Below are 20138 nucleotides of genomic sequence, written 5' to 3'. Positions count from 1 at the left end.
AGTGGATAAAGCTTGGGGTCTGGAGTCAGGAAGACTCATTTGCTTGAGCAGCTAGGTGGTATAATGAATAGAATGCTAGACTTAAGGCCAACAGGTCCTGAGTTCAAATCTTCCCTCAGATACTTACTCCATGGCCTGGGCAAATCTCTCAACTTTGGTTTCCTCATCTATAAAATGGGGATAATCATAGCATCTATCTCGTAGGGTTAAGATCAAATGCTTTGCAATCCTTAAAAGAACAATATAAACCCTAGTTACTCTCATTATTATTATCAATTTTTGTAATTATATATTCATATAATCCTCAAAAAGGCCTTCCCAGAGGAAGTGACTTTACATTCTCAGAGGCTCTGGAAGATTCCAGGATAGGCACTGGGCTTGTGACTTCATTGGTATAGGGAACTTCTAGGTGAGGAAACTCCCTCCTCCAACACAGGCCAGCATCTTCTCTGCAACTTGGAGTCTTACAGTGTAGCATAAAATAGAGAGGGGTTAAGTGACTTGCTCAAGGTCACACAAAGGCAGGACTTGAACCCAGATCTTCTTTGCTTTGAGGTCAGTTCTCTATGTCCTACTCCATGCTGCCCCTGGGCATTCCTAACACTCTGGGAAAACACAAAATATGAATTCGATGCGAGATAATATGTCCATAGTCCAAGGACCAGTTGGGTTAAGTGCAGAGAGCCTCATCACCAGAAACTTGAATACCAGGGAATGTATTTTTTTCATCCCCAGAAGGTCATTAAGACTTACTACAATGGGAAGACGGTGGCATTCTGCAATGGCTGAGGGAGTCATCATTCTGACCATTTCTTGGATCCTTGAAGGAGTCATGGGAGAACTGATCATATTTTTATGCTTCAAGACTGTAATTTAGGGCAGCTAGATGGCACAGTGGATAGAGCACTGGCCCTGGAGTCAGGAGGACCTGAGTTCAAATCTGGCCTCGGGCACTTGATGCTTACTAGCTGTGTGACCCTGGACAAGTCACTTAACCTCAATTGCCTCACCCCCCAAAAAACGAAAAACAAAACCAAAAAAGACTGTAATTTAATTGGCATGGGCTGTTGAATGAATGAATGTAAGAATGAATGGGGGGCAGCTAGGTGACACAAAGGATAAAGCACCAGCCCTGGATTCAGGAGGACCTGAGTTCAAATCCAGCCTTAGACACTTGACACTTACTAGCTGTGTGACCCTGGGCAAGTCACTTAACCCCTATTGCCCTGCAAAAAAGAATGAATGAATGAATGGATGGATGAATGAATGAATGAATGGATGCATGGATGGGTGGATAGTGCACTCCCACCATAACTAATACATAGTCTTTGAGAGTTTTTGTTGCTGAAAAAAATCAATCATTGGTAGCTAAGCAATTGATGAGCTCCTACACCTTCTTCCTAGATAACACATAGTTTGTCATTGGGTTGAAGTCTTGGTAGGACCCACATGATCCCTGCACCTTTGAAATCTTGGAGTCATCTCTGTACCACCAGGAGGCATTTGGAGGACTTTAGTGGAAGAAAAAAAGATATTAACGACTTCAGAAAAAATTATTTATATTTGTAAGACTCCACCTGCTGAAAATCTCAAGCACAAATGTTGGGAACTGGGACAGCTGAGTATCTTGGGAATTATCATTTTCCCCTCTCCCTATCTTTCCCCTTAGCTTGGAAGAAGAGAAAGGAAACATTGCATGGGATCTGGGGACTGGGGACCAGACCTTGAGTCCCTCTTGTTAAAAGGCTAGAGAAGGGGGGTGATGGCAATTCCTAAGATGCCCAGCTGTCCCACTTTATAACATTTGTCCTTGAGAGTTTTAGCAGGTGGGGTGTTATTATTTTTTTAATACATCTTTATTTCCAAAGGTTTCTCTCCCTTTTCTGCTACCCAGAGAAGCATCCTTAGAAACAAAGGATAGAAAAGAAAGATGGAAAAACCCAGTTTAATTAAACACACCCACTGAGAGTGCCAGAATCTGCAATTTTTCACACCCATAGTCCTTTCACCTCTTCAATGGAAGGAGGGAGGTACATTGTCCCATCTCTTCCATGGGACCAAACTTGTTGATTGTAATTAGTGTTCAGTTTCTTTTTGTTTTGTTTTGTTCTTTTCGTTTACTCAATTGTAGTCCTTGGGCATATTGTTTTCTTGGTTCTGCTTAGGATCATAGATCTAGAGCTGAAAGAGACTTTGGAAATCATTGCGTCCAACCATCTCACCATACAGATGAAGAAAGGGAGGTCCAATAAGGTTAAGTGACTGGCCCAAAATCACACAGTTAAATGTTGGTGGTGGGATTTGAACATGGGTCCTGACTCCAGAATCAGTAACCTTTCTGTCTCCCTCACTCTGTCTCCCTCACTCTGCATCAATTTATACGTCTTCTCATGTTTCTCCATATTACTCATGTTCCTTACTTGTGGTGTAGTAACATTCAGTTACATTCCATACAATGATTTATTTAGACATTCCTCATTTGATAGGCAGCTACCTTGTTTCCAGTTTCTTTGCCAACACAAAGTATTGCTACAAATCTTCTAGTGTATGTACATGGGACTGTCTTTGTATCCTTGAGGATCCTTGACTTGTCTATCAGAGGGATCATTAATTGATGGTGATGACCGAGTTCTCTAATGTAGTGGTGCCATGCCTTTAACATGTGAACAAACAAGGCTGTCTCAAAGCCTTGGGCACCAGACACTTGCTTTACCCCTTTCAGCCTGGGGTTGGGAGTCTCTGAATTTAAAGGGAGAGCAATTCCAGGGTGATTTTTAAGCAAGGTCTCTCTTCTCCCAACTTCTCTTACCAATATCAATTCCAGGTGATGTATCTGGGTCGATCTTGACCAGGTGGGAACCACCATGGATGCTGACTTATCATGTGACAGGAAGGAAGGAAGCTCAAGGAGACAGCAGTCCACAATCACCAAGGTCAGGGACCTTCTTTCCTCCAAGAAGAGTCTAGTCATCTACCATGAAGTTCTCAGGGAGTTGGGGTCTTAGCTGTGCCTCCCCCTCCAAGCCCCTTCACTGGAGGAGATCAGAATCCATCCCCTGGACGAATATGGTTCTTTCAGAGATCCTCCAACGTGGTGGAGGCTCACTCCTGGCTTCTTTAATATCACATCCATCCTGGTGCTGTCCATCTGTTATCCTTCACTTTCACGGCCCACCAGCCCCGCCTCCTTCTTTAGGCCTTAAGGAAGCCGTTTATGCTCTTTCTCTTGTGCAAGTCATCAGTGGGAAGAGACTGTTTACCAGTCAGTGGTAATTCCAAACTTCTCAGACATATGGCTCTCTGGAAGAAGAGTGGTATTCACAAGAGGGGTTGTTGCAAGAAGCGTGGGGTCATTGAAAGTGCTTTTTTGTTTTCCAAATGGGGTCCAGCCAGGGGCAGGTAGGTAGTGCAGTGGATAGAGCACCAGCCCTGGAGTCAGGAGGACCTGAGTTCGAATCCAGCCTCAGACACTTGACACTTACTAGCTGTGTGACCCTGAGCAAGTCACTTAACCCCCATTGCCTCACCAAAAAACCAAACAAACAGGGTCCAGCTTAATCTCAAGCACCCATGAATCACTAGAGCTGAAAGAGACCTTAGATATTCTTTTTCTTCTCTTTTTTTTGGTGAGGCAATTGGGGTTAAGTGACTTGCCCAGGGTCACACAGCTAGTAAGTGTCAAGCGTTTGAGGCCAGATTTGTTTTGTTTTGTTTTGTTTTGTTTTGTTTTGTGGGGCAATGAGGGTTAAGTGACTTGCCCAGGGTCACACAGCTAGTGTCAAGTGTCTGAGGCTGGATTTGAACTCAGGTCCTCCTGAATCCAAGGCCAGTGCTCTATCCACTTCACCACCTAGCTGCCCCGATCTTAGATATTCTAATCCACGCCCCCAATTGAGGAAACTGAGGCCCATTAAAGTTAAGAGTCATGCTCTAGTATAACACAGGGAATAAATGTAGGAGCCAAGCATGGAACCTGTTCCTTGATTCCAAGAATCTTTTCATGATACTTCATCACCTCTCATTTCTCCTCCTATTTGATTCTGGGTCCAGATAATTGTTCATTTGGAACCTGTGTGGCTGATCTAGGCATTGGTGCCCTAACTCAAAAGGATGCCCATCCAGCTGGCTAAGAAATCACTGAGATTTCTGAGAAAATGGCTTGTAATTCCTTAGAGCAGAACCCAAGTATGGAACTCAACCTGAATCCTTTCAGATTAAAAAAGAGATGAGTGTCTCTCCCCTGTAACTCTACCCTTCACCTTACTTTACGGTCCCTTTCTCCTCAAAATCCCATGATCTTATGGATTCCCCTATAGGGAGGCATTAGGCTCAATGATCTCAGAGGTTCCTTCTTTTTATAAGTCGGTGTACATCACCGAGCCTGCCACCCCACCCCACCCTACCCAAGTGCACACTGTCTGGGAGCCGGAGTAGACATCAGGAGCAGAGAGGTACTATGGAACTTGCTCCTGGCAGGCTTCCCAAATGTTAGGAAGGGAGGGGAATCCATTCATAAATCATAAAGGCCTCCTCTCGTCCATTCAGGCTTCTCCTGGGGCCAAGGGATGCTAAGAATAGCTTCTGAGGAGAAAACCCGGAAACAGTTCTGGTTGGCCCTTGGAAGCTTTTGTATAAACTTTCAGCTGCTCTCCCCTCGCCTGGCCAGAGATTAGTCCCAACCGGGAAAAAAGCTTGACAAGAGGTCAGGAGCAGAGATTCCCAGACCCATCCCCAAGCCCCTTTCCTTGATGCTCTCTCTTTGTGCCGTATAGACAGTCATCCCATTTGTAAAAAGATGGAGGCTGCTCCATCAGCAGCTCTCAAGACCAAAGAGTGCAGTCAGACAAAAGGCTTTTTGCTGGGATCCCCTCTGCTCCAGGGGAAATGAGAAAATCATTTGGCAGAAGGGCTCTCTGACCTCTGGGACCTCCCTGTGTGCCTGCGTGTCTCCCTTCTTTCCTCTTCTTGGGTTTGGGCCCATTTATCAGAGAGGAAGGGTGGAACTCCAATCAGGGCCAATGCCCCGAGGATTGTGTTAAGACGCTAGTCTGGCCCTTGGCTCTCCTGTCACCCTGTCATTCTAATGGGGAAGACTATATTTATACAAATACATACATGTATACAGACACATGAGACATATCCAGTGTAAAGGGTCAATTGGAAGCAATCCCAGTGGGAAGACATAAGCATTAAGGAGAACTGGGAAAGGCAATCGGTATGGTGGGACTGGGATTAAATCCCTGGTTCCTGAAGCCTGATTCCACGGCTCTCTCTCTGGTTCGCTAGCCCTGGGCTCTTTGTCCTCAGGGGAGAGCCACAATGAAGGTCTGAAAAGTTCCCTGGACTCTCCTCCCTCCCTTGAGGCCTGGGTGACAGGGAACTCAGTGAATTCCCAACCACTTGGAAGGGGACCGTTGTGTATCTGAGACATCAAAACAAACTGCCAAGTTGGCAGTCATGCCCAAACAGGGCCCTGCCCTCCCCTACATTGGCCCCAAACAGCAAGGCGAGATGGATAGTTCTGGAGAGGAGGAGCTTGTCAATCCACTTACCTTAGTAGAAGGAATGCTGGGCTTGGAGTCACAGGCCCTTGGTTCAAATCATGGCTCTGCCTGTGTGACCTTGGGTGAGTTACCCTCCCTTTCTAGGCCCCAGTTTCCTCATCTGTCAAATGAGGAGGTTGGACTGAATCAGGGCTTCTTAAATTTTTTCCACTTGTGACTCCTTTTTGCCCGAGGGATTTTTATGTGACCCCGGGTATATAGGTACATATGATGATCCATAGGTACATAGATGATGTCACAGTTTCCCATACTAGAGCTCTTCAAATGAAGACCTGACAACCCCTTGTCAGGGTTATTATAGAGGAGAGTTCTGCTCATGAGGGGCCTGGATTAAGTGTTCTCTGAGCTTCCCCCTAGCTCTGACATTTTGTGACTTCATCCTCAACAGCCAGAGGTTTAGAAAAGCATCCAGTTGGGTCGGTATCTCACCCTCCCAGTGGAGGATGCATTTGGCCACTGCATCTTCTGGTTGGGTGGGACATGGGATTTTAAGGTGGCCTGGCACCTTGGCCACCATCAAGTCTACCCTCCTCTTAGCAGAGACAGGTCTCAAACCCGTGTCCATTGCTTGAAATTCTCTCTTGCCGTCACACCAGCCTCCCCTGGAGGAGCTGTGGAAATCTGGACGCCCCCTCTTTGTTAGAGATAAAGGGTGCTTGAGGAGTCGATGGCCTCCCTTTGATGGGAGAGCTTTTCCCTAACCTGGGTGGCTTCCTGAGGTGCTACCGAGAGCTCAGCTTGAGGTTCCAGCGACAGTCACTTCAGTGGTTTAGCATCAATCCATTAAAGACGGACAAACCCCACCCTCTTGCTGCGGCTAGAATCCAAACCATTGTCTTCTCAAGGACCTAGGCCTGTTTCCCCTTTGGGTCCAAGCATTCATCAATCTCTCCAGAGTCTGGGACAGGTGGCCCCAGGAACTCTTCAAGCTGTTTCTTATTAGCAGCACTTAATTCAAGGCTTCACACAGCTAAGTGGAAAACCACCTGTTCTCCCTCCAGCCCCAGGCTGCAGGGTCTTGCCCCACTTGACCTTGACCCTCTAACAGCAAACAAAGGTGCTTTTTGTCTTCTCTCTCCTACACGCTCTCACCCTCTCTCTCTCTTTCCTCTCTTTCCTTTCTCTCTCTCTCTCCCTCTCTCTCTCTCTCTCTCTCTCTCTCTCTCTCTTTCATACACATACACACACACACACACACACACACACACACAGAAACTGAGACACAGAGAGGATAAGAAATTGTCCAGGGTCACATAGCTACCAAGTGTTTGGGGGCAGAAATGAACTCAAATCTTCTCAACTCTAAGGCTAAGATTTTAGCCACTACTTTATCTGGAAGCCTCCTGTATAATAACAGTTGGCATTTATACAATACTTTAAGCTTTGCAAAGTGCTTCACAAATACCTCACTTTATCCTCTCACCAATACTGGGAGGTAGGTGCTATTATTATCCCCATTTTGCAGATGAAGAAAGTGAGGGTGATAGAGAGGTTCACTGACTTGCTCTGGAGAGATGCACAGATGACCTTGTGGCTCTCCTAGTAGGTAGATTAAGATGAAGGAAGCAGTGAGATGTAGTAGAAAGAACAACGGATTGTGAACCAGGAGACCTGGCCTTGTGGCTCACTTGCTGTGTGACTTTGGGAAAGTCATTTCTCTAAACCCCAAGTGGTTTCTCTATATGTAAAATTTAAAAAGTTTGGCCTAGACATCTTCCTGGGCTGATGTCCTAAGATTTTTCTTCTAATGGCCATCCTAACCAGGTGTTTGCTGGTAAGTGTTTAACAATCAGCTCTTCCCCCCATCCCAAACAATTTTACATATGCATGGAACACTTATAAATTTAAGTTGCATTAACATTTTCTCCATCGCTTTCTTAAGTCTAGAACGACAAAATAATAAAGCATACCTCTATTTGTAGTACTTGCCAGTTTCTAAGGTATAAATGCTCATGCTGAAAATTTAACAATCAGCTCTCACGAGCTGGTTACAGTATACTCTTGCTTCCAATTTGAATATTCCATGTTATGGGTTCTTAGGAACAGTAGCATTCCATGTTCTACATTCCATGGGCTGTTCCAACTCTACGCAAACCCCATCTACTGTTACAGCTAGGCTTGTAAATACTGACATGTAACTCAGGCAATAAGCATTAATTAAGTGCCTCCTATGTGCTAGGCATCCTGTTAAGCATTTGGGGATTGAAAAGGAGGCAAAAGACAGTCCTTGCCTTCAAAGAGCTTACAATCTAATGGGAGAGACAAGATGCAAACAAATGTATACAAAGCAAGCTACATACAGGATAAATAGGAAATAATTAAGAGAGAAAGTGCTGGAATTTGGAGGGGTTGGGAAATCCTGCTACTTTAATTCTGTGGCTGAGCTCAGCAGGAAATTCCTGCGCTTGCTTCTTCTGTTCCTAAGGCAGCCTCATCCTGAGGATCATGATGGAAACTTCTTGATTTGTTACTGAGAAGAGGCCATCCTAAACTAGACCCAGAGTAGGGGACAAATGCGATCCCCTTAGAGAGGAAACTGCTTAGAGTTAGATCCAAACTGGCTGCTCTGGGCACCAGTTCCGGGGGGCCATGGCCCCTGGGAGGATGAATACCTTGTGGGGCTTCAGAGCCTGAGGTCAGCCCATGGCTGTGCCTTCTCCCTCTTTGCCATAAACAGCAGAACCATGGGGCAGCTCTGCGGCTAAGGGCCCATCCTGGCAAAGCCTTCCAAACCCTTTCACGAGGCTATAATTTGGTTATATTTAGTCAGGACCCATTTTTTGGACGACAACATCAATCTGGTCCCATCCATTAAGCCACATCACATGTTGTGGCTGCCCCGCCCAGAGGGAGCTCAGTGTCCGGGCTCTCCCTTCTGCCTCCCCCCCTCCATCTTATTCAGTAGCTCACCCATAGCCCCAACGACAGTCTAAAAGAGAAGAGGAAGCAACTTACCGGGGGACCTCGAGGACCAATAATAGACATTCCAGCATCTCCTGGGGCTCCCTGCAGAGGCATGGAGAGAGAGAGAGAGAGAGAGAGAGAGAGAGAGAGAGAGAGAGAGAGAGAGAGAGAGAGAGAGAGAGAGAGAAGAGAAGAGAAGATTGAAAGAATGATGGAGAGAGAAGAAAAGGGGAATGAAGAGAAGAAGAGGGAGAAGTAATAGAGAAAAGGACAAGAACAGATAGGAGAAAAGAAAGAGTAAAAGGAAGAGAACTGGAAAGTGAGGAAAGAGGGGAAGGAAAGGGATGAGATGGAAAGACAGAAAGGAAAGTTGGAGAAATGGGTGGAGGATGAGAAAAGAGGAAGAGAGGAAGAGCAGGAGGAGAAACAATGGGTAAGTGAGGCATGAGAGGAAAGAAGATCCCCGACCAAGATTAAACCCAGGAAAGGTGACCAGAACCATGAGCCTGGAGCCAGAGCAGAGATTAGAGATGGCGAATGGAGATGCCTATGAGCTCTGGCCTGCCCTAGTGATGTTATCACTTAATCCTGCCTCATAGGTCTAAAGCTGGGAGGTCATTTGGTTCAATACCTTCATTTTACAGATGAAGAAACAGGTCCACAGAAGTCAAGGGACCAGCCCAAGGTCATACAGGTAGTAAATGTCAGAGATGGGATTTGAACCCATGTCTTCTGAGTGCAGAGCTAGGGCTCTTTCCACTGTATTGCTCTGTCTCCTGACGTGATGCTTTTTCAGGGCCCCTCAAAGTGCAGCCCCAACCTAACTGGTTCTTTGAGCAGTCTTCTAAATGACAACACCCATCTCCATGCTACGAGGAGCCCTCATCTCTCCTATGAAGAAAAGCCAACTTGGTTCTGTCTCTAGATGTGCCAGCTCCCTGATGCAGAGATGAAGCCATGCCTTGAGGACTTCAAGGTTAGATGGCAGCCCTCCCATGGTGATAGATGAAGCCTCAGGGAAATCTTGTATAGTGTTGTGTCTTTGGGGCTTAGTTTGAGATGTTTCCACTAAAGCCTGCCCCAAGCTTCAATATGGTGGAGAGGTGGGCGAAGATGTCAAGTCCAGATGTGGAGGATGACTCAGTCTGTTGCTGGAAGACCAACCTCATTCCCTTCAAAGAGACTCATCGATCAAGAAGCATTAATTAAATACTTAGTGTTTACCAGGTCCTAGATTTGATGGCCAGCCACCATATCCTAAAATGACTCTATTGGAAGTGTATAGGGAGATGAATACCCATGCTAACAAAACCACAGATCCCTGAACACTGAAAGGAGAGGTGGGAGGAAACAGCTGAGAAATGTCTCCAAGCGAGGTGAGAGATCCCAAGTGCCTACTTTTTTAGTATTTTGGGGTCAAGGAAACTGGCCCCCAAAAGGAGGTGATGAAACAGTGGGTGGGCAGCACTAAAATATGGTTCAAGAGAGACCTCCAGAAGCAGACATAGATAGATGCAATGGATGACATCTAGACAGACCTGGCTGATGTTTCCAGTTCAAGGAATATTGTGAGCACTTCTCAAAAAGTCCACTCCATCCAAAGGATCATAAACCCAGGGCGGGCAGGGACCTGAGGGGCCATCTAATTAAATACCCTTGTTTTATAGTGACCTGCCTAAGGTCTCATAGGGCATATCAGAGGTAGTTTTTGAGGCTGGGTCATATGACTCTAGACCCAATGCTCTTTCCAGTCTACATTCCTTCTTTCAACAGAACTTGGATTCAATAAAATGATGCACAGAGGCATTGCAGAAGGGTGATCCTGGTGGGGTATTATGGGAATAACTCCACAATAGGCCTGGCCAGTTCCCCGGAAAGACAGATGGAGGTATCTCAGGAGCCCTGCTCCTGTCCTGCTCCTGTGACTTTCTGGGGGTAGCTATTCTTTATTTTGGCCTTCGTGCTCCTGGAAACTAGCCCAGTGCCTGGCACACAGTAAGCACTTAATAAATGCTTGCTTGATTGAATGGGCAATGAAGACAATCTGATCCCAAGGTAGCCTGGGTTTTCTTTTCTAGTTTCTTCATCACTCAAGACTGTGTGGTGGGAATAGGGGGGTGGGGAGTAGAAGCAACTCACTGATAGCCTATTAATCAGACATCTAGACAAAGAGGGGGTTAGACTAGATGACCCCTAAGGTCACATTTGATAAATTCTGGATCCTGGAGGGGCTGGTTCTTTGAGCAGTCTCCTAAACAACAACACCCATCTCCATGCGACAAACCTCTTAAATAGAAAGCTCATTCTAGCTGAGGATTCAAGGCACAGAGGATGGCTGGCTGAGCCAACCCACTTCACAGGAATCTCGGACTGAGGAGCACCATAGTCTGAGCTGCTGACTTTCTCCCCACACTAAGCTGAAATCCTCTTGGGAGTATGGGGGATAATGAATAAGGAAAAATGGGCTTCACTGCCTCCCTGTCTCCAGTACTCATGGGTCAGTCCAGTCCTTCCCTGGGGCGAAGGTGGGGTAGGGGGTCCTAACCTTTCTGCCTCTGGTCTTGGGAAATCTGGGCCAAAGAACCAGCCCCTCCAGGGTCACAGGATTAGAGCTGGAAAAGGCCTTAGAGATCATGGGACCACAGAAGGGGAGCTGGGAGAGACTTTAGAGTCAGGCAGCCCAACCCCCTCATTTTTTACAAATGAGGAAAGTGAGGACCAGATAGGTGATGTGACTTGTCCATGCTTACAGGGATAGGAAGGAGCCAAAGCTAGGGCTCTTTTTGCCATGCCAAACTGCCTGGGGCTCCCTCCACAGGGCTCAGTGTAGAGTGACTTGGGAGCCCACTCCAGGAGAGGGTGGACTGCTGGATGCTTAGGGCCAGGGTGATCTAGAATGGGTCCAAACCCAAATCCTGGGGACAAGCTGGGCTGGAGCCAGTGACAAGATTGGGGTGGAGGAAGGGAAGGGAGAGGCACTGGGACAGATGGGATTTGGCAAAGGACATTGAAGAGAGAGGTTATAGGTCATCCTGGCTGATGTTTTCTGACCCAAACTAAACGGTGACCCATAAAAGATCCAGATTCTGTGGCTTGCTATTATGCTCTCCATGAGGGAGCCTAGGGATAGGGAGGAGACCAGAGCTGGGAGTAGAAGATGCAGGATGTGGGGAAAGAATCAATGAAAATAAAAGGTCATCGGCTGTAAGAAGTTTGTCTTCATAAGTCATCTTTCTACAGGGACTAATGTGGTCATTTTAGCTTCTCAACTGCCAGATCACTGCCCTTTTCCCTAAAGAAAGTGTATCTCTTAAGGGGGTCAGCTGAAGGCTCTGGATTTCTTAGTCCCAATACTATCAGCGAGAGCATCCCTCCCAGTGGGAATGGTGGCCTGGAGATACAAAATGGGGAGGCCAGAGACCCCAGAACTTCCTGCTCTGGGAACAAAGTCTCTGCCTTATCCAGGGAATCCAGTGAGGAGGGGTTGGCAATGGAGGGTCTGTGCCCGTGTGCCCACGTGGCCAGTTGTGGCATATATGGGAATGGGGAGAAAGAGGGTGGGGAGGAGGAGGTGGAAGTGTGTGTTATCACAAAAGCCAGAAAGACCAGCCCACATTTCCTGACCCAGTCTGGAGAACAATATTAGTAGTGGGATGAATGAAATCTAAACAACCAGGCTGGGGGATTGGAGCGGGGTGGAATGATTTGGCCTGACTGCTGGGGTCAGAGGGCACACAGAGCGCAGATGTGATGGTCTGGCTCATACACTAAACCAAGTTTAAAGGCAATAAAATCATATAGTGAAGCAACAGGGTATGTGGAGTTACTGAATCAGACTCAGAATTAGAAATGGCCTCCAGGTTCCGACCAGCACAAGACCAATCCCCTCTATGTCCCCAAAAGGCTATTCAACCTTTGCTGAAGGCCTTTGCCCCCCAAAACAGTTCATGCAGCTCTTGGAGAGTGCTGATTCTGGAGACCCGAAAACTAAATCTGCTTCTTTGCAGCTTGTAGCTTGGAGGACCAGGGAGACTTAGGATCAAGTCCCTTCTCTGCTATGTTCTACTTATATAATGCACAAGCTGTTTGCCTGCCTGGGCCTCGGTTCCACACTGTAAAATGAGGGGACTGGACCTGGTGGCTTCTAATGTCTCATGTGTGGTTTTTCTCCTTAGTCTTTCCTAAGAGTCCTAGAGGGGGGCAGTGGGAGGGTAAAGGGGCACAGGCAGGGGGCAGGAGTACAATCAGGAAAGAACGGACTCACCTTCTCTCCTGGTTGGCCCTTGAGTCCCTGGGGTCAGTGACACCAGCCACACGTAAAACAGGGTGAAGGGGAGCCGGAGGGAGGACACACAAAGGGAGAGGAAGGAGGATGGGGAGAAAAGAGAGAGACAAACAGAGGAATCAATATTGATGGCACACCGACCCTCGTGGCACGACAAGGGGGCATGCTGGCTTCTGTGTTCAAGCAAACGAACATCTGTACAGGGAGGGGGGAATCAAACCCTTTGGCCTGCCTGCCATCCCTCCACAGGTCACTTGTATTATGGAGGAAGGAGAGAATGCCAGACTTAAGGTTAGGAATCTGGGTTCGAATCCTGACTCGGATGCTCACTCAGGTATTGCATGACTCTGGGCAAGTAATTGCAGCTCTCGGCCTTAGGTTCCTCATCTATAACATGGGGATAACAGTGCTTGCATGACCTACCTCAAGGGGTGGCCATGAGGAAGGAATATGAAAAGTGCTTTGGAAATGGGAGCTGTAATTGTTGCCAATACAATTATCATTGTCAGAGGCAGCCTGGCTTTACCAGGAAGACCTGGGTTCAAATCTCGCCTCCGATATTTATGGAATGTGTTAACTATGTCATCTCTCAGTGCTCTAGACAACTCTATGACAACAAGCTGCAGAGAAGGGGCTGACTTGCACTGGAAGAGAGTCCCCTCATCTGGGGATGCCCTACATCAGGGAAATCCCCAGGATGATCTGGGGCTCCATTGCGATCTCTAGTCTATGACAAACTGTATTAAAGGAGGAAAATCTGGTAGGTCAAGGAGGACCTGAGGGGTGGTTTGACACTCAGTAAGAAATTCATCGTGTGTGTGTGTGTGTGTGTGTGAGAGAGAGAGAGAGAGAGAGAGAGAGAGAGAGAGAGAGAGAGAGAGAGAGAATGTGTGAGAGAGAGACAGAGACAGAGACAGACAGAGATAGAGACAGAGAGGAGGAAACAACAGAGATAAAAATTGGAATTGAGATCATGTGTGTGTGTGTGTGTGTGTGTGTGTGTGTGTGTGTGTGTGAAAGAGAGAGACAGACAGAGACAGAGAGAGGAAAGAGAAGAGAGAAGGGTGAGGATTGAGAAAGTATGTGGATGTGTGCTCTGTGTGTGTGGATGTGTTGGGAGAGGTCACATTGAGATCAGAAAAGCTGCCCAGAATGTTTCCTGCCTGGGATGAGGAGCTCTGGCGGGAGGGCAAGTCCTCTTGGGACTCGTCTCTTACGGTCAAGTGTGCCGAGGGGGGAGTACAGGCATCACACAAAGTCAGTGCTTTGGCAGCCAGACAAGCCAAGGATGGACCAGAGAAGCAGGATGGGGGGACAGTGGGGGATGCGGGGGGATGGGTGGCCATCAATGAGTATCTGGACAGATGGAGGTTTGGGGCCAAGCAGGTAGGGCAGGGATGGGCAGGCTCAATTGATGAAGTGACTAAAAAAAAAACTTAATCCACTTTCCTCCTAGCCAGGGAAGGGTTCCTTTCATCATCCAGTGGTGAGGAGAGCAGAGAGTTCTGGATGTGGAGAGAGGGGTCCTGGGTTCCAACCTTGGCTGTGTCAGTCAGGCTACATCTTTTTCCCTTTCTGTGCCTCCGTTTGCTCAGCTCCACAATGAGGGGACCGGACAACTATAGAGAACCTTTAAGGGCCCTTCCGGCTCTAGCTGACCCATCCCTATAATCACCCAATTCACAGCATCACTCGTGCCAGCCTCCCAGTCAGGCAGCCTCATGAGGCAATTTTGACATTCAGGAAACAGAATGCACCGGACAGGCTGAGAACAACGTTTAACAGCCAGGAGACTTTGGAGGGGCTAAAGAAACTTCTACCTTGTATAATCCTTGGTCCCCGCAGTGGGAGGTGTAATAGGTAGAAGGATCAGCTCTCCCTAATCCGCCCAGTCTTAGAACTGTGATGATCACAGCTCACATCTATAGTGATCTGAGGTTGGCAAAGCCAACACTAAGTCATACGTCACCCCCTCTGATCCTTACAACAACCCTGTGAAGTAGGTGCTCTTCTTATCATCCCCATTTGAAGGATGAGGAAACTGAGGCTCGGAAATGGTGAGCTGATTATTTTTGGTCATACATTTGGGAACTTGAACCTTGGTCTTGCCGACTCCAAGCTCGACACTTTCCATAACAACATGCTGAACTTTGAGGGGAATCCATATTAGACTATTCCAGGTCTCTATTTCTTTCTCTGTGAAAGGACTTGACTAGATGGTGTCTAAGATCTCTTCTGGCTCTTAAGACCCTACCACCGCATGGCTTTCTACAGAGGGACCAGCCAGTTGTATTCTCAGTGCAGAGGGTGAGAGGACACAGTTCCTGCCCCCCAGTGATGAAGAAACGGAGGGGAAATGCCTTCTATGCTTTCCTTGGCAACAGGTAGAGCCAAAGGCTTGAGGTAAGAGAGGGGGAAGAGGAAGTGGGATGGTTTGTCTAGTGTTTCCAATAGAGAAATAAGGAAGCAGGATTGTTTATGCAGGGATTCCATTGGGTACAGCTGCTGACTGCTGGGATGGCTTTGAGCCCTCCTGAAAATGAAATAAAAGGGGGAGGGGGTTGACCTCTGCTGCTTACTTTAAGCACTACCATAGGTTGGCTAGATGTGATGCTACATGGTGGTGGTGGTGGTGGTGATAGCAGATCTATTTCTATAGTGCCTTAGGGTTCACAAAGCACTGTCCCATGAAGTCAGGAAGAAAAGTCTTATGCTGGTTACTAGCTGTGTGACCTTGGCCAGCTTCCTTCCCCTCTGACCTTTCAATTGCAAAATGTGGTCTGACTTGATAGCCTCAGAGGTCCCTTGCAGACCCAAGTCTGTGATCTACGAACTCTGTTTTACAATGAAGGGAAACTGAGGCTTAGAGAGGGATCCAGGGACCGGTCTAAGGTTACCTATGTAGCGGGCATCAGAGCCATGTCCTCTGACCCCAAAGCCAACAAGCTTTTCCCTACACCCCATTCTCTCTTCTGCTCTGCTCCCCCTCAGAATTAGGGTCCCTGGCAGCAATGGGGAGGTAAGAAGTTTCCATTTTTTCAGTACCTTTGAATACATTTAAATGTAGAGTTCTGGGGCAGCTAGGTGGCACAGTAGATAGAGCACTGGCCCTGGATTCAGGAGGACCTGAGTTCAAATTTGGCCTCAGACACTTGACACTTACTAGCTGTGTGACCCTGGGCAAGTCACTTAACCCCAATTGCCTCACCAAAAACAAATTGTAGAGTTCTTGGGGTACTGTGTGAACAAGGAGCACACATCAGTGAGCTCATGGACATCATGGAACTCTGTGGTATCCCAGAATGCCAGAAACTCAAAACTGGAAGCGAGTGCAACCCAGACCCAACATTACTGACAGCACAGAAGCTCCTTGATTCACTTTTCATTTTGGAGAGAGGCTGAATGGCTTGGTGGACAATGAGCTGGACTCTGATCTAGAAAGACCTGGGTTCAAATCCAGCCTATGAGAGACCTCTGTAAAACTAGAAGTTGGGGCAGTTTGGCCCATCTGCATTGGTTGGTTGAACAAATTTCTTTACCAGGAGCTCCCCATGCCTGGAATTTTCCAAGCCTATTTAAAATTAAATTAAACTATATTGCACATAGCAAATGACTAAAGTTTTTTTTTAATTGAAAACATAGATTTCCTTTAGGATAAACCCAATGCTTGGTCCTCTGGCCTCTACTTGAAGATTATTGCACTCATCCCCTCCAGGCTGCTAGAATCATCTCAGTAGCTGTTTCTTGTCTGGGATGTGGGGATCACAGGGAAAAACATTAGTGATGTGGTTGATTTGACTGGGTGTGCTCCAGTAACGGTGTGGGTGTGGGACAAGGAGCTGGGTGTGGATGGATGAATGGATGGGTCAGGGAGGATCAAAAGCCAAAGAGGATGGAGCTAGTGGCTGATGGGGGTGGAATTATCCATGGAGATGGAGTGGCTAGCCATGGTGGAGAGCTTGCAGGCCAATAGGAAAGCATCCGTAATGTATGAAGGAATTCAGCCAACTCCTGCTTTTTGTCCACACTCCACCACCTGTCCCTGGCAGGGGCTGAGGGCACAAGATGGGGCTAGACCGTGCCTTTAGTCCCACTCTAGGCTCTTCCTAGGTGACACTCAGAGATGAGAGATAGCACCATGTGTCCTAAGGACTGGTCCTCCAGCTCCATGGAAAAGAGCCACCCAACAGGAAGTGACTGAACCATTGCAAACTCTCTTAGGATAGACAGTGGACAGGAGGCTGTGATGTAGTGGAGAGAGCCCTGGCTTGATGGGCATTAAGACTGTATACTCTAGCTGTGCCACTTTTGTACTGTATGATTTGGGAGCAAGCCACTTAACATCTAAGAAGCTCAGTTTCTTCATCTGTCAAATGGGGATAATAACACTTATGCTCCTGGAATCTAGGGCCACCATGAGGATCCAATGAGTTGACACATGCACTGTACTTTGTAAACCCAAATACACTAATATAAATGTAAACTCTAATTATTATTATTTTCCCTTTGGGGTTTCCATCCCCAAATATGACAGATGTCAGCTTTTTTCAGACTTTCTGAGCATTAAGGGATATATTTGGGGTCTGACATGACTGGCTGGCCAGAGTCTGTCTTGTTTTGCAGGATGGCTGGGGTCCTAAAACATTGCCTGTCAAGATAGTTTCTGTAAATTGAAGCTTACGTTTCTCCTGGATGGGCATTGACCCTGGGCAAAGGGATGGGGAAGGTGGGTGTATATATTCTTTTTGGTTTCTGCTCTTCTCACCCAGGGCTGAGAACAGCTCCAGGTGGGACCCACAGGAGATCTCAGTATCAGCCATTGGCCTTGAGTGGAAGAACTGGGGTGGGGGGGATTTTTCACACATGGTCCAAGAAAATTCTATTTATGTGAGTCTTCTGGGAGTGTGTCTTGAATCTGTTCCTGACTTTTGAATTATGTTACAGCAGGTTTCTGCATAGTGGAGACGGCCATATAATGGGGGACACCCATGGGAAGGGACTTTCTGAAAGGTCCTAAGGAGGACAGGAACCTTGCTCCACCTGCCAATGTGATCTCTGACTCCCTACACAGAGTAGACTCTAGATTCACCCTCACCACACTGGGATGGCCTGGATGGCGGAGCCAGGTCTCAAGAAGCAAGCATTTGGCAACACAGGCAGAAAGATGCAGGTTTCAACTCACCACTCGTCCCGGGATCCCAAGGGCACCTTTGTCTCCCTGAGGAGCAAGGCAAAAGAAATCAGATGGGGACGGATGGGGACATGGAGTCAGGCGTCAATCGAGGGAATGAAGTCACACTTGGCACTATACCGGGCATGAGAACACCATGGTTTACATGACCGGACACATATGCCCTAACTAATGACAAATTAGAATGTGGCACCTTCCCGTGTGGGTGCCCATGGGTACATAAAAAAAACACTCATGTATTTGGAAAACATACCATGTCATCAGGCCGGCATGGTGTGATGGACCCCACCTGTGCTTTGTGCCTTCCCCAACTTTGTATTTTGAATTTAATTTGTATAATGTAAATATATACATTTGCATATGTATATATATAAATAAATATATGATATAAATATCATACAGCGAGGTCCTGATTTTGTGGCTAATGGATCCCCTGAAGGGGTAGCATGTCTTCAAATCGAAATCATCCTGGTATGAAATATACTCATTGGTTCCAGCCCAATGGAAATATTCAGTGCGAATACGATTAATGACAGCACATCAAAGGGATCATTATTCACATTAATCAGGAACCAACTGTTGAAGTAGGAACAATATATTTATGATAAACACTTATTTACATTGTGTGTGTAGAGATGATACTTGACATTTACTCTAGCTACATTTTATATTTTCTTTATCTGAGGGTGTATTATTTCCTCCTAATAGAATATAAACTTCTTGAGACTGGTGCCTATTTCTTTTATACACACACACACACACACACATATATATATGTATATGTGTATGTATATGTATGTGTATGTGTATGTGTATGTGTATGTGTATATGTATATGTATATGTATGTATTCCCAGCAGTTAGCACAGCACATGGAACATAGTAGGTGCTTAATACGTGGTTCCTGAATGAATGATGGAAAGAAATAAAGAGTCAGGTGACCTGGGCTCTAGTCTTGGTTCTCCCATTAATGAGCTGTGAATTTTGGTCAGCCATGTGCCCTCCCCGTGCCTCAGTTTCCTCTTTTGTAAAAATGAGGAGGTTGGAATAGCTGGTAGAAGTCAGGTCCCTTCCAATTCCAGACAGTAACACCAATTGCAAAAATAATCGTTCCTGTCTCAATAACATTTTCTCATTTACAAAGCACTTTCCTCTCTACAACCTTGTGAGACAAATAATGCAGATATTAACCAATGGAATGTAAGCTCTTTGAGGGGTGAGAACTGTTTTATTTTTTGTCTTTGTAGTTCCAGCACCCAGCACAATGTTGGGCACATGCTTAGGGAGTGTTTGTTGAATTGAATTCAATCGGATCCCTATTTTACAGAGAAGGAAACTGAGGCTCAGAGACTTCAAGTGACTCACCCACAGTCACAGTGCAGTCCTTCCATCACCCCATTTTGTTTTGTTTTGTTTTGTTTTTTTCAGGGCAATGAGGGTTAAGTGACTTGCCCAGGGTCACACAGCTAGTGACAAGTGTCTGAGGCTGGATTTGAACTCAGGTCCTCCTAAATTCAGGGCCGGTGCTTTGTCCACTGCACCACCTAGCTGCCCCTCCATCACCCCGTTTTGCCAGGAGTGCTCATGAAGGCCTTCATCCCACTGACCTAACAGCTCCAGGTGGCATTTGTTGGGTCTGTTGTACCCATTATGCAGAGAACAAACACCTCAGGAAAGCAACCACCCCAAGTTGGACTCCCCTTGGCAAAGCTGGGTAATAGTACCCAAGCCTTCTACCTCTGGCTTAGTCTTGCCCCAGGGCCCCTTGATTTGGGGAAGAAGAGTCAAAGTCTCCCCATTCCCCTCCATCCCCTGCCTTAGAAAAGATCAGAAAGTCAGGGCCAAGTCACAAGATCCAGCTGTTCTGGGAAAAGGGCTTTGTTTGGTGGCCAGGGGTTACATCTCCCACTCTGGAAATCTCCTTACACAGAGTTTGCCTCTCCCCTCGGTAAAAAATGTTTTTTTGCCATCACACAAATGCAGACCTTGTAAATTCTGGGTGGGGAACTGAAATTCACTGCTGGCCAGGAAGAACGGAAATCAATTGAACGTAGAAAACAAGATGGTATCTGACCAAGCATGTCTGGTGGAGGAATTGCTGGGTTCTAAAACCCAGCTGGAAAATTACTGAGTCTTGGGCAGCCATGGGGCCAGCTCTCAGAATCTGTTCCTCTTACGAAGGCTAGACATGACCC

The 20138-nt window shown here is 46.8% G+C and overlaps 1 protein-coding gene across 1 annotated transcript in view; it reads right to left on the bottom strand.

Moving 5' to 3' along the window:
* The window catches only part of COL13A1 (collagen type XIII alpha 1 chain), a 202769-nt gene that overhangs the window by 98206 nt on the left and 84425 nt on the right, over positions 1 to 20138 (bottom strand). Inside the window, exons 5-7 of the mRNA XM_043980266.1 lie at positions 17936 to 17971; positions 12733 to 12759; positions 8520 to 8570 (exon numbers count right to left, since the gene is read on the bottom strand). Of these exons, the coding sequence (XP_043836201.1) occupies positions 8520 to 8570; positions 12733 to 12759; positions 17936 to 17971 (114 nt within the window). The remainder of the gene's footprint in view (positions 1 to 8519; positions 8571 to 12732; positions 12760 to 17935; positions 17972 to 20138) is intronic.

This window comes from Dromiciops gliroides, chromosome 2, assembly GCF_019393635.1.
Source record: "Dromiciops gliroides isolate mDroGli1 chromosome 2, mDroGli1.pri, whole genome shotgun sequence".
In the NCBI taxonomy this organism is placed as follows: domain Eukaryota; kingdom Metazoa; phylum Chordata; class Mammalia; order Microbiotheria; family Microbiotheriidae; genus Dromiciops; species Dromiciops gliroides.
Note: the sequence above shows the minus strand (reverse complement) of the source record. Positions and strands in the feature narration are given on the sequence as shown.